General features: G+C 36.0%; 1 protein-coding gene across 1 annotated transcript; it reads left to right on the top strand.

Moving 5' to 3' along the window:
- Positions 1-5,337: 5,337 nt before the first annotated feature.
- Positions 5,338-12,332, top strand: rpl29 (ribosomal protein L29). The gene is made up of 4 exons (XM_061726649.1): positions 5,338-5,397; positions 5,821-5,873; positions 7,470-7,534; positions 12,168-12,332. Exons 2-4 carry the CDS (start codon positions 5,837-5,839, stop codon positions 12,261-12,263), a joined length of 198 nt encoding a protein of 65 aa, XP_061582633.1. The 5' UTR covers positions 5,338-5,397; positions 5,821-5,836; the 3' UTR covers positions 12,264-12,332.
- The last annotated feature ends 1,973 nt before the right edge of the window (positions 12,333-14,305 follow it).

Here is a 14,305-nt window from a genome sequence, read left to right as displayed (position 1 = left end):
AAAGAAAGAAAGAAAGAAAGAAAGAAAGAAAGAAAGAAAGAAAGAAAGAAAGAAAGAAAGAAAGAAAGAAAGAAAGAAAGAAAAATAGTCCAAGAATGAAAAGGGAAAAAAAGATAAAGTTATGTTATTTGACATTAGAAGTGACATTAGTAATTAGCTTGTTACTAAAAGAAGTGCGATATATGTCATGTAACAGCCAAAGCGTCGTGTTTACCACCCCAAAATCTTTACAACAAATAACATTTTATCATTTACTTGCACCAATGTATCGTGAAGATGTAGATATTCTATATCAATGTCGTGTTATGCAACCAGCAAAGCTTCTTCATTTTTACAAGGTAAATGCAAATGCAATATATGAATGTGTCAAGTACAACTGATGAGTTAAAATTAGATTAAACTTTAACTTGGCCTTGTGCAAAAACTGTTGACACGTCAAGATGAGTAAAGTTAACATCCCAACCAGATCTGCTGATACCACAGCACTTGCAATGAGAATATTACACAATACCCTACACTTGAATGCTCCATTAGATTCAGAGTCAGACAGAGAGCGCCGTGGAGACAGCTTGTGATACACTGAGCTGTGTTCCCTCACAGGGAAGCCTTGAATAGCCCAGCAAATATATTGGTCCTGTATTTACTTATTTTTGGTGGAATTAGAATACAGCCTCCCTGAAGATCATGTCTCTCTGTTTCCATCTTTGTACTGCATTTATTATAAGCAGGTTGTGCTAAATGATGCTCCCACTCTTAAATATATCTTGGAGAACACTAGATCTTTAAGCCTTGAATAAAAAACATGGGGATCTCTGCTTAAAGCACAAGACGGTCTTTTTTCTGTTAAAAAGGTCAGCAGTGCATTAAAGAGAATCAATAAAACATTGCATTTAATAATCATAAACTATATGAATGTGTTGTGATTTTTCCCTCATCTGCAACTGAAGGTCTGGCCTGATGTCTCGTCTCATCTCAGATATTAGATGTCAGAAATTATTATTATAATTTCTGACATCTAATATCTGAGATGAGGCGAGACATCAGGCTGTGTGCGTGTGTGTGTGTGTGTGTGTGTGTGTGTGTGTGTGTGTGTGTGTGTGTGTGTGTGTGTGTGTGTGTGTGTGTGTGTGTGTATGTGGATGCCTCTACAAAGTGGAAAAACAGAGAAAGTCTGGGATCGATATACATATCACATATATATTTATTTTTCTTTCACATTATTCTAACTTAGTCACCTCGTTTGTTTGATTAATATCTTTTTAGACATCTGTGAGTGAAATTTCATATGTAACCAATTAATTATTTAATGTTATTGGACAAAAATGAATGTAATTTTCTGTCAGGATATTCTACTTTAAGTTCTCTCGGAGAAAAGTGACATTCTTAGGTTCTTCTTTGCACTCTTTTCAGTTTATAAAGGAAAAGAAAATTGTGATTGGATGGGAGACTTTGGTTAATTACAGTTTCTTTTGGCTGTTCTATATAAATCCAGATGCACATTTATATCCTTCCAGATGGTGAACTGCCTGATTCAACAGTGTAAAATCCTTTGGGAAATGGTGATGTTCTAGCAATTAGAGCACAAACTGGAAAGCCAAAAAACCGTACCACTAAAACTAAGGATTTATTGCCACAGTGTTCTCTTAAATAAATAAATAAATAAAACAAAATAGAATAATACAGAAAAGAGAAAAAAAGGCAGAATAATATTTTTAAAGTTTTGTCCTGAGTAACAGTTGATTGCTACAGACAATGTACCGGTATGTCCATGGACTCGCAAACGAGGCAAACATCCACATATCTGCACCAAAAGCCTTCATGCAGGAAGGCCTGCGTGAGGCTTTTCATTTAACAAAATATGCCACTTTGATACCACTTTAAATTCATTTTTCATGGAGGCTTTGATTTTAGAATGCTGAAATGATCTTATTACAACATGTCGACATCACTTTCAGAGTCTTTATATGTCTACCGTTTGGAGCAACCCATGTTCCTTTCAAGCCGATAAGAACCGATATTGTGGGTGAATATCATCTTCCAATAGTAAAGAATTTGTTTTGGGGAATTTTTGTTGTATTGTTAATCTTGTATTACCAATGTTACATATTAACGTATTCTGAAAACTTATTTGTTATACCAGTGTGACCACAATGTATGCCCAAATATTGCTGCCATTGTCAATTTTCATCTGTAGTAACTGTATGAACGCACACACACACACACACACACACACACACACACACACACACACACACACACACACACACACACAGTACTGGAGTTGAGGGGGGATGAGGGGGGACGGCATCCCCCCTGAAATAAAAACGGTCCAAATCATCCCCCCTGTAAAACTGCCATCCCCCCTTTCCATCCCTTATGTCATTTCATCAATAAATGTGGTTTTACTGCTATTTCAACATTTAGAGTCATCACCAGAAAAATAACTTATTTGACCATTTTTACCTGTTTCAAGTAAATTTTCACTTGAAATAAGTAGAAAAATCTCTAAGATTCTCTAAGATTTATCTTCTCATTACAAGCAAAAAAATATTGTTCCACTGGCAGATTTTTCTACTTATTTCAAGTGAAAATCTACTTGAAACAGGTGAAAATTGTGGTTTTTTCCAGTGATGAGCCTTGTTTTAAGTGTAATAAGATTTTTTTAACTAGAAATAGGACACATATTCTTATTTTGGGTTTTTGCAGGTATCCATATTACTTATCCTGTGAAGGACAGAGTCATATTGATAAGTTCAGAAAACTTTTTAATTGTTGTGTTTTGATGTATTTGATGTAAGCCCAGTGGATATTTAAAGCTTACAGAAGGCTGCATTTAACTGCTGCTCCTGCAGTATTTCTGCAGGTGTTTTGGTCAGTGTTATTATTTGTAATATATTATATTATTTGTAATCAGCACAAATTATCTGTCCCTGTATGATAAAATCCACCATCTCCCCTGATTTTTTTTTACAACTCGAGTACTGCACACACATATAACAGGAAAATGGAAACCAGCACACTCGTGGCCACTGTCATATAAAGGAGAAAAGAATTTAAATAACACATGTATCTCAATTTGTCATTGACTGTGTGAGTGCTACAGAGTGGAGCAGAGAGACTCGTATGATCAAGCACGGGTCTAAATATAGGACGCTGCGGCATGATTTCTTCTGCTTGAGCAGGGATTCAATCAGCTTCAGCTAAGAAAGGAAAGGAAAGGAAAGGAACATTTACTACCCAATAGAAAAACCCTTTGTTTTTATAGCGTGCCATAGAATATGTGTGTGCTTGCAAGTGAAAAAAAAGATGTTCACTCAGTCACGTGGCTCTACATCCATTCACATCCACCACAACAGATGGGAGGGGCAACAGCACTGTAATCTCTCAAGGGTCCATCTGTAAACGCTGCCTGCTTTGCAATCTGCCCATCACCTTACTTCTTCATAGGATCTGTCAGCATGAAGTCCCACATAATATGGACCGCAAAAAAGTGCGATTTTACGCTAATCTGTCTTTAAAACTTCCTTTTGAAGCCTTTACAGTATTGTTCTTGATATTTGGTTATGCTTCTTTTGGATGCTATACAAATCGTGCTCGAATAGAAAAATCTATTACATTTTAGAATGAACAGAAAAAAATATAAAAATAGTAAAATACACACTGAATTTCATTTCACTCTGCTGCCTACTTTTCCTGCATGTCCTTTTTCTCGTGTAAATGGCCTTCATGCAGTTAACTGAACCTTGTTTTTATTCACAAGATATTATAAAGTCGCTTTGAAAATGCGTCATGATTTATCATGAAAATGCAAAATATCACATTAACAAAAATGTGTTACAGGAATATATATGTAACAGAATTAAATATGAAACAATTTAGGGTTCTTCATAGCATCAAGACATGTTCAGTGAGGGTTTATTAAAGGGTTGCCTATAACCTGATCAGTGTAGAATGTGGTTTTGTGTTTTCTTTCCACTATGTGGAGCTCAAGGAGGCCTAATGAAGCGCAGGTACACAAAAAGTAAAACTATTTACCATGATTCAACATAACATATTTTGTCTTAGTGATAGAAATGTTGATAGGGTAGCAAAAGCTTGCTTGATTGAACAATTCATCATAGGCTTTGAAACAAAATAAAAGGCCGTAAAAATATCATTTTTCAAAAGCTAAGAAAGACTGGGAATATTAGACATAAAGTGCTTACACTTTTTTAAATTAATTATTTAATCAGGTTTTGAAGACAAAACATTTTCAGTGGAGAAATTGGTTGTTCACCTACAAAGTGTGTACAAAATCATCAGAATATCAGAAAACTGATACCATCAGATAGTATGAGTGAATAAAACAAGCACACGTAGGGTTTTGTTTATTTCCCATCTCTCTGGAAAAACAACATCTTGGTTTTGCAGGAGGTCGAAGCTGAGCCGCACTTTCTTTCCTAAAACAGAAAGCAGAAATGGCGTTAACATTTTATGGATAGTGAAGAGCAGAGGTGGGTAGTAACGAGTTACATTTACTCCGTTACATTTACTTGAGTAAGTTTTGGGAAATGTTGTATAGGAGTAGTTTTGAATCACTATACTTTTTACTTTTACTTGAGTAGATTGGTGAAGAAGAAACTGTACTCTTACTCCGCTACATTAGGCTACATTGAGCTTGTTACTTTTCTTTTAATCCTCCGCGTACGCGTCAATCTCATGACATCACTGAGGGATTCTTTGGGAAAAATGTTTGTTTTTGCATGTTTGGTCACATTTACACAGACTCAAACACACACAGAGTTTCTATGAGTTCATGCTTGTTCTAGTTCTGCCTGCGGAGCCTGGTTAAAAAAGAAAAGTACAAAGGCTTGAAATTTTGTGCTACTTGTGCTTAATTTATTTTTTTATTCTGTTATTATTTTATTTATTTCATTATTTATTAAAGTACTTGAATTTACTTTAAGATTATTTTAATTTAAGCTATTTTTTATTTTTTTTATTAATTTTAATAATTTTATTTTATTATTGTATTGATTTAATTTGCCTGAAGATGATTATTTTGTACTTTTGTCTGTTTGAATGGTTGTGTTAAAAAATAAATCAGACGTTACTCAGTACTTAAGTAGTCTTTTCACCAAGTACTTTTTTACTTTTACTCAAGTAATTATTTGGATGACTACTTTTTACGTCTACTTGAGTCATATTATTCTGAAGTAACAGTACTTTTACTTGAGTACAATTTTTGGCTACTCTACCCACCTCTGGTGAAGAGTGACACCGCGCGTTTCACTGGAGATCCATGTCTGCAGTACCAGAGGCCACCGAACGGGGGCGGTATGATGGCGCTCGACTCTTTTTCTGCGCTGCCCGGACGCGAATTCTTCCTCTTCCGGTTGGCGTCTGTTCGTGTGGCAGGTAAAAATGTCTCCCACTTCAGTGGACTTTTTCAAATCTTCATCCATCTATGTGTTTTCTTAAACATCACTATACAAACTGATACTGTTTCTGATAAAGCTACTTTTCGATCACATTTCTACCCTCATATTGTTACAGTTTGACCCAGAATAAAACATAAATCGGGCACCTAACAATGCTAAGCAGCTAACGCCGCTCTCTCCGGGACGCGGGTGTTTTAACTGTTTATTTCAGCTCTAACTCTTGTTTTTTGTTCTGTATCTGTTCTTGAATGGTTGTTTGAGTGCAACATATTATTTCTACATTTAAAGACAGTTGTCTTCACTACCTGGAGCTGGTCTTGCAGGCTGTTGACGTTTGGGAGCAGGAAGGTTAATTCTGACTTGTGAACACATTGTTTTGTGTTTCTTTTCTGTTTTTTAGATTCACAAGGGTCGAAATGGCAAAGTCAAAGAACCACACAACTCACAACCAGTGTAAGTAAATCTAAAAACCAGCTGTTTGAGAGAGTGGGACTTGTATCTTGTTTGCAGAGGTGTCAAAAGTATTCACATTCATTACTCAGGTAGAAGTATAGATACTAGAGTTTAAAAATACTCCTGTAGAAGTTGAAGTATCAACTCAACTCAAACTACTTAAAGTATAAAAGTAAAAGTAATGCAAGGGGGGGAAAAAGCCATTAAGGACAAAAGCCATTGAAAATGAATGAATCTTAGTATAATGCAAATATATTAAAGAACCATATATGTGTACTATTGGGCATTAATATGTGTTTCAGAGAGCAGCAGATATGATGACTAGTTGCCTATAAGTATTGTAATTAGGGATGGGAATTGGTAAGATTTTTCCGATTCCATTTTCGATTCTCATTTGGAAAAAAGGAGAACAAACCATTTTAGTATCAACTCTGTTTTCTATCTTTGAACAAAAAAATAGGTGAGGTCTTAAGATGCCCCCAGCCTTGGGCTCCTCCATGGTGCCAGGGGGTCCCCACAAAATGATTTGTAATGTAAAATATGTATTTAATATAAAATAAATATTATTCTGTAGAAATTAAATAAACAAATTATTTTGTGGCAATTACACAAGAATGTCCAGTAATATGTTCAACACCACAAACTTAGTCACTGCTGGTGACATTCATCTATTCTGGCCTGATTCTCTTCCCTGCCTTGATGAAAGGAGAAGCTAGCGGCTTTAACTTCTCCCATAGATGAGGTGACGAGCTGCAGCTCTTCTAAAGCATGATTTATGGTTCCGCGTTAAATCGACGCAGACCCTACACCGTAGGTTCAGCGTTGGTGTAACGCGGAACCATAAATCAGCCTGACCAAACGCCGGCTGACTCCGCGCTCCCAGCGCATCAGCCGGCCTTTTTGGTAAAATGTAACCAAACTTTCGAGCGTTTATGCCGCTTTGTCCCCGTGCTTTCCTGCTAGGCGCGAATGCGTACGTTGCGCAACGTGCTTGGTGACGTCATTCGCGCCCACTGGAATTGATAAGGGAATCGTTTGCGAAAAAGGCAAACGATTCCAAGGAATTGAAACTCTGGGAGCCGGTTCTCAACAAGAACCGGTTCTCGATTCCCATCCCTAATTGTAATGGTGCAAAAAGTCAAACTTCAGAGGCATGTTATCATTTATCCTAACCTTTATTGGAATGTACATCCAAGTTTAGTTGCAGGAATCTGAGGGAACGGATGTAAGAACAAAACTGGACAAGAACATCTGAAACAACCACAACCAAATTCACTCTATCCGGATGGAGCAATTTAACTGGATAGTTTTTATTTAAAGGCCGAAATGAAATAGAGTAACGAGGCTGTTTTTAAAATGTAAGGAGTAAAAAGTACAGATAATTGCGTGAAAATGTAAGGAGTAAAAGTAAAAAGTCGTCTGAAAAATAATTACTCCAGTGAAGTATAGATAACCAAAATTTCTACTTAAGTAAGGTAATGAAGTATTTTTACATCGTTACTTGACACCTCTGCTCGTTTGTTGGATTTCCAGAGAGAAATGGTTTCAGGAATGTACATAATAGTGTATTAATTGTCTCTTGTTTTGTGTCAACAGCTCGTAAAGCCCACAGGAACGGCATTAAGAAGCCCAGATCTAATCGCTATGAATCATTGAAGGGGGTAGGTTCATGTACTGTAACATATTACACCTGGAGGAAATGGGGTATTCACAGTACTCGAGTTGTAAAAAAAAAAAAATCAGGGGGGATGGTGGGATATGGGGGCAGATAATTTGTGTTGATTACAAATAATATAATATATTACAAATAATAGCACTGACCAAAACACCTGCAGAAATACTGCAGGAATGACATAGCAGCAGTTAAATGCAGCCTTCTGTAAGCTTTAAAAATCCACTGGGCTTACATCAAATACATCAAAAAACTAAAATAATGTCCCCTGTCTTTGGGCAAGGCGGTGTCCTATCATGGCACCAAGTCTTAATCTGACGGGGGAAGAGAAAGCAAAGACCATATTCATCCCAGCCATCTCTGATTCAGTGAGTTAAAGGCTGTTTCATCGTGTGGCCACAAATAGGATTCTGTTTTATTAATCTTTAGTTGCCTCTGTGGCAATCGGACTCTGAAGGTGAAAGATCTCTTAAATTAAGATACAGTTTATTTCATCCGCAAAATTTTATGATTTGGGCATAAACGGGCGTATAGTGTGCGAGTGCTTTGAGTCACATTGTGTGTACATTCGTCCAGAGTGTCAGTGTGGTTAAGTGTTCTCTCACAACTGTCTACTTGTAATCCATACCTTTTTGTTGTGATATTTTTCTTGGAACCAACAGAGATACTTGCACAGTTGATAGTCTACCATATAGCAGGTGTTGTCTATTTTCTAGACGTAGAAAAATAAATGATACCTTTTTGACAATAGTGATTTAGCGGTTGTGTAGTAGAGATGCATGTCAGACAAGCAAGGGTAATTCACTCAGTCAACATTTCCCTCCCAAAAAAATATAAAAAACAGTTTTCTGAACTTATCAATATGACTCTGTCCTTCCCAGGATAAGTAAAATGGATCACTGCAAAAACTCAAAATCTTAACAAGAATATTTGTCTTATTTCTAGTTAAAATTTCTCATTTTAGTAAAAAAAATCTCATTACACTTAAAACAAGACTCATCACTGGAAAAAACAACAATTTTCACCTGTTTCAAGTAGATTTTCACTTGAAATAAGTAGAAAAATCTGCCAGTGGAACAAGATTGTTTTGCTTGTAATAAGAAGATAAATCTTGTTCCAGATTTTCCTACTTATTTCAAGTGAAAATTTACTTGAAACGGGTGAAAATTGGAAACCACATTCATTGATGAAATGACATAAGGGATGAAACGGGGGATGGCAGTTTTACAGGGGGGATGATTTTGACCGTTTTTATTTCAGGGGGGATGAGGGGGGGGTGCCATCACCCTCAACTCCAGTACCGGGTATTCACTACAGCTTTGCACAAGAAGCAGGGCAGACTTCACGGGCTCTGGGTTTACACTTTTCAGGTTTACACCAGTGGGACGAAAAAGTATTAGTTTGTAATTCAGGAGTTTCCTTTATGAAACCACCTCTTAAATGGTTTGGTGTGGCAACACTTCTCATTAACTGTTGTAGGGCTGCAGCTACCGATTAATCGGATAAAACATATTTTTTTAGTTAAAGAGCAATTATAAATATACATAAGATGTTAGATGTTAATTGACATTACTAAGACTAAATTATATAATACAGTAGGTTCATGGCTGTGCATTTAAAAACCCTGAACTTACACCAGTTGACCAAATTCACTGCCTTCACTCAAAAAACTAAGGATCTTACCAAGAAATTTTCTTATTTCTAACCTTACATTCATACATAAAATCTGTTTAAGTGGAGAGAGAAATTTGGACCATTCGGGCAGACAGTATTATGAGGAGACGTCAGTATCTTGTCTGAGCAAACAGTTAATTCATTTTGTTATTTCTGTCATCTATTTTTCAAAATCTGTCATGTTCCTGGATGAGTGCTGTCATACATTTAGGTTGTTGTAGAGATGCGTTGCACGGTAGTTATATCGTTATTTATCAAACTAAGTGTTTCAAGCTACTTAAAAGGATGGGCGTCATCACACTAGATGAGCAGTAAGTCGTGAGCCTCATTTAACATTTTGGGCACATCTGGCTGGATTACCTCAGGGTTAAATTAGGTTTGGTCTTTTTCTGACTTTGTCTGCAGTGTTTTTTTTCTGTTACTTCCAAAAGTTCATCTGACACTGACCTGTTGCTACTCGTATGTGGTTCTAAATTATCTATTCGTGACATGTTTTATTAAACTGAAACCACTCCAGGGAGCAGCCATTTAGGAGAATAATTCTGCTGGAGTATCTTAATATATCTGAGAAACTATTTATCACAGTGTTTATATGATTTAGTTAACAAAGTTGGCTTTTGTGATTAGATGAAGCCAAAAGATCTTTCAGATAATACACTCGTCCATCCTTGCCCTTAACTTTTCTGTCAGGCCTTCCTCCTTCTCTGAATTCATCTTTGTTGAGGTCAGATGGATTTTTCCAAGAGATTGAAGAGAGAGAGATGCAGAAATTAAAAAAAATCTGTTTTTTAGAAAAGCTTGTATGGACAAACAAATCTACCAATTTATGTGTCAATTTGTGCTCATTTGAAATAATTTATACAGAGAGCCAACACAAAGTACTTGTCATTCCCGAAGCTTAACGTATGATGCATCTGCTTCAACATATGCACACATTAAAACTTGATGGATCAGTCAAAATGCCAAAAATCACCATCACTTATTTACAACCGCCTATTCACACGGCAGCATCGCATTGACGTCAGTCAGGCGGCGCTTCGGACATACTCTAATCAGACATTTGATTGCTTGTTCATGGTATTTGTGCTTCCTACATAAATAAGCCGTCTATTTTGAAACTGGCCTACAGTTTCATTAGCCACAAATAAGCAATTAATGCGCAAATTTAGCGTGTCGTGTGCCCCTTTTACATTGACCGGCGCAGGGTGAGGTGTTGAGCTAAATAACTCCTCCGGGGTGGTAGGGTAGACCACGGCTCAGGTCTAATGGAAACAGAACTAACCCGGGGTAGCCTGCCGTGGGAAGGGTTTGTAGATCACGTAACCTGAGTACAACCCACCAGGGAATTTTTGTATGTGTTTTATTTATTTACTTATCATTTTATAAAATAAGGAAACCGCTGATCAGAGAAATAGCAGCAGGTAAGGTGAGACAGGCTACAAAAGAGCCTCTCTCACCTTACTGTAATTCACAAATGACACTGCAGTTTTTCCGTAACGTACGCATGGGACAAAATGCAAAGAGCGCTGCCGTTTGAAGGATAATCATCTATCATGCTCAAGTGAGACTTGTATAGGGCTGAAACGATTCCTTGAATAATTCGATTACAAAAAATTATCAAGGAATTTTTTCTCTGCCTCGAGGAATCGTTTAATTTTGCAGCTCGGTATTTCGCCCGGACTACATTTAATGCATCACAACGCGCTGACGTCACGCACGTAAAGGAAGAAGAAAGAGTCAGCGGATATGTTTGGTTTTTGTAACATGCCGTGCTCAGGCAGACGGGAAACACATCTAGCTCAGTGCTTAACTTTTATTTTCAATCCACGCTATATTCTTCTGGTCCGTTCTCCTATATGTTCCCCCTCTAACCCGGTACATACATAGGTTCCTCTAAACTTCTGTTCCTGCTACAATTTTAACTAAAAGAAAAGGCAGAAAATGTCAGAAAAATAAAAACGTAATAAAGCTAACTGGGTAGTTTTCAATTTTATCTCTGTAGTCATTGATGGATAAAACATCAAGTAGATCTGGTGCCTAATGTGCTCCAATACAGCAGGTCTCATCATTTTATTTTGAACACTGCCAAAACTCAAACTCTTATACTTTAACTTAAAACTTAACTAGAACTTAAAATTAAATGAAAGTTCAATTGAAACACGTGGGAAAAACACCTAACCTTTTAAGTTATGTGTGTTACCAGGTGTAATGGCATTTTTAGGATAGAAATAAGAACATTTCTTGGTAAGATCTTTAGTTTTTTGAGTGAAGGCAGTGAATTTGGTCGACTGGTGTAAGTTCAGGGTTTTTAAATGCACAGCCATGAACCTACTGGATTATATAATTTAGTCTTAGTGATGTCAATTAACATCTTATGTATATTTATAATTGCTCTTTAACTAAACAAAAATATGTTTTATCCGATTACTTGATTAATCGATGGAATTTTCAGTAGAATACTCGATTACTAAAATATTCGATGCAGCCCTAGACTTATAGCACATCATGTTCAATTGTATTTCTATCTAAATCTGCTCATTGACCTGGAATATTTTATGTTCAAATTAGGCTCACTGATCAACAGCGCTCAATTACCTGTTTTGAAGATATTTAGTTGTTTATTACCATGACCAGAGGGGAATTTTCAGTTTGAGGAAAGTTTCTAAATATTTGTGAACAACCTCTCTTAGATTTCTAAGATTAAGAAAAATAAGTGGTAAAATCAGAACCAGTGGGTCAAACTTGAGAAAATTGTAAGTAGTGAAACAAAGAAACTGTATCAGACCTTTTTTGACGAGTCAAATTAACCTGAATACATTTCATCAAATCTGAACAACTAATATGTAACTTCTGAGCTGACTACAAAGGTTGAATTGTTACAACTTGAGAATAGATGTTTGTTTTGTCCTGAAGAAACTGTTAATACTTTTTTCCTCTGTGTTTTGTAGGTTGACCCCAAGTTCCTGAGAAACATGCGCTTTGCTAAGAAGCACAACAAGAAGGGCATGAAGGCGGCGGCACAGAAGGCTGCTCAGAAGCCATAGGCTCATAAGCCTCATTACCTTTCTACACATTGTTCCACCATCAAAATAAAGCAATGCTTTGATAAGAAACCAACAGCATTTTGAAGTTTCATTGATTTTAAAACATCTCCTGTGTGTCTTGAATTGTGTTGGGTTTTTTTTTGTTCAAATCTATTATTTCCAAGATTTATGATGTTCCTGCAGCTACTGAATGGCTGAGTGGAAATTGTTCTTCGGAGGATTATAGAATGAGATGATTCAGTGGTTAAGCCACACAACTACAATAAAGATGGGATGCCTAATTAATTTTCAACACGAATGAATAAGTTGGTTGTTGAAACCAGTGTGCCCTAAAAGGCATCTGTGTTCTCAAGTTGGGGAGAAAAAGGGAGTAATTACTCCTTACGAAGCACCACAAGGCTTTTGTTCAAAGACTTTTTTTTTTTTTTTTTTTTTTTTCCTGTTTCAGGCTTGTTACAACCAAAAACGTAATAATGGCCAATAACGTAATAACTGCCAATAACGTAATAATTTTGGCCATTTCAAATGTAATAAAGCCAATAGTGTAATAATGTGCCAATAATGTAATAAAACTTTTGAGCCAATAACGTAATAACTTTTTGCCGATAATGTAATAAGGCATTACATTATTGGCTGGTTATTACGTTATTGGCCTGGTATTAAAAAATTATTAAAAAATTATTACATTATCGGCAAAAAGTTATTACATTATTGACTCAAAAGTTTTATTACATTATTGGCACATTATTACACTATTGGCTTTATTACATTTGAAATGGCCAAAATTATTACATTATTGGCAGTTATTACGTTATTGGCCGTTATTACGTTTTCGGTTGTAACAAGGCTTTCCAGTTCAAGTAAATGTTTAGCCCTTGCAACATTTTCCTTGCGCTGAACTCTTTTCTGTTGAATGTTTTGGGTCTTGAGTTTCCCGGCCTGCTTGAATTCATCCTCCATTTCAATCATCCTGTTAGTGCAAGACAAAGAGTCAATTCAGCATCAGAAGGGAGGTGTAAGGATGAGGTCAAAATGATCTGCCAAATAAATGAAATCAAACGAGACTTATCTTTTCATTGGATATGTTTTTTTTTTTATATTTAATTTGCGTTCAAAAGAAAAAACATCAATCTCTTAAACTAAATGAAAATATTTTAATGTGTTAAGTCAAAACCAGACTATGGCAGTGTTGCATTTTTGACATTCAATTTGAAATGTTCTAAAACACCTGAGCATAGTTTTGTTTTTTCATTTTTTAAAACAAATTTAACAGTTTCAATTTTAAAATCAACATTATATATCTTCTTGTCTTAATTATGGGGGTCTAGAAAATTTGAGTCAAACCGTAAAAACGCTGGATTTAAAAAAAAAAAAAAAAAACAGTCACTCCAGAAAGAGTGAAACTTTACAGCTCTTACACCATCTTTTATAAAGCGGGTGGTACTTTAACTTTTCTCACAACTGGTAATACAGAGTAGGTGGTACATTAGCTTTCTCGAGGTTTTTTACCCTCAAGAAGCTGCTCCATTTGTCCCCTTCATGAACTCTCATCCTATGAACCCTTTTTCAGGTCTTCACATACTGCATTGTTTAGCTTTAACATTAGTAATAACTCCGTTGTCATGGATTCTCATTTCAAATGCATCCAAACAGAAATCATAATTTAAATCACTAAGAAGATATGAAGAAGAGAGTTCGGCAGAGCAGCTGCAACAGGCTCCAAAATGAGCAACGTTATTCTTAAATCAGATCAGAGATCACTTAAACGTTGATGAAATCTTATTAAAGAAAGTCAATTGAAGTATTTCCACATCCACAATAGGAAGTGGATTTAAGATATTGGAATACAGAGCTTTAGCCTTTAGAAAATAACTTTTCTTCAAAGCTAATTTTGAATAAAGAATAAAAAATGTAGCGAGTTTGTTTTTTCTCTATATTGTCCTGGTTTTCCCCAAATTCTTATTTTGATTACCGGTAAAGACTTTTTTTCTCCATATTTTCTCCGCCAGCGGAAAATAAGGACCTTCCAACCTTCGTTACAT

The sequence above is a fragment of the Cololabis saira genome, chromosome 8 (assembly GCF_033807715.1).
Source record: "Cololabis saira isolate AMF1-May2022 chromosome 8, fColSai1.1, whole genome shotgun sequence".
NCBI lineage: Eukaryota > Metazoa > Chordata > Actinopteri > Beloniformes > Belonidae > Cololabis > Cololabis saira.
Note: the sequence above shows the minus strand (reverse complement) of the source record. Positions and strands in the feature narration are given on the sequence as shown.

Coding starts and splice junctions, on each gene's coding strand:
- rpl29 (XM_061726649.1), top strand. CDS start 5,837: ATGGCAAAGTCAAAGAACCACACAACTCACAACCAGT. Junction 5,874..7,469: donor CCACACAACTCACAACCAGT/GTAAGTAAATCT, acceptor TTGTGTCAACAG/CTCGTAAAGCCCACAGGAAC. Junction 7,535..12,167: donor GCTATGAATCATTGAAGGGG/GTAGGTTCATGT, acceptor TGTGTTTTGTAG/GTTGACCCCAAGTTCCTGAG.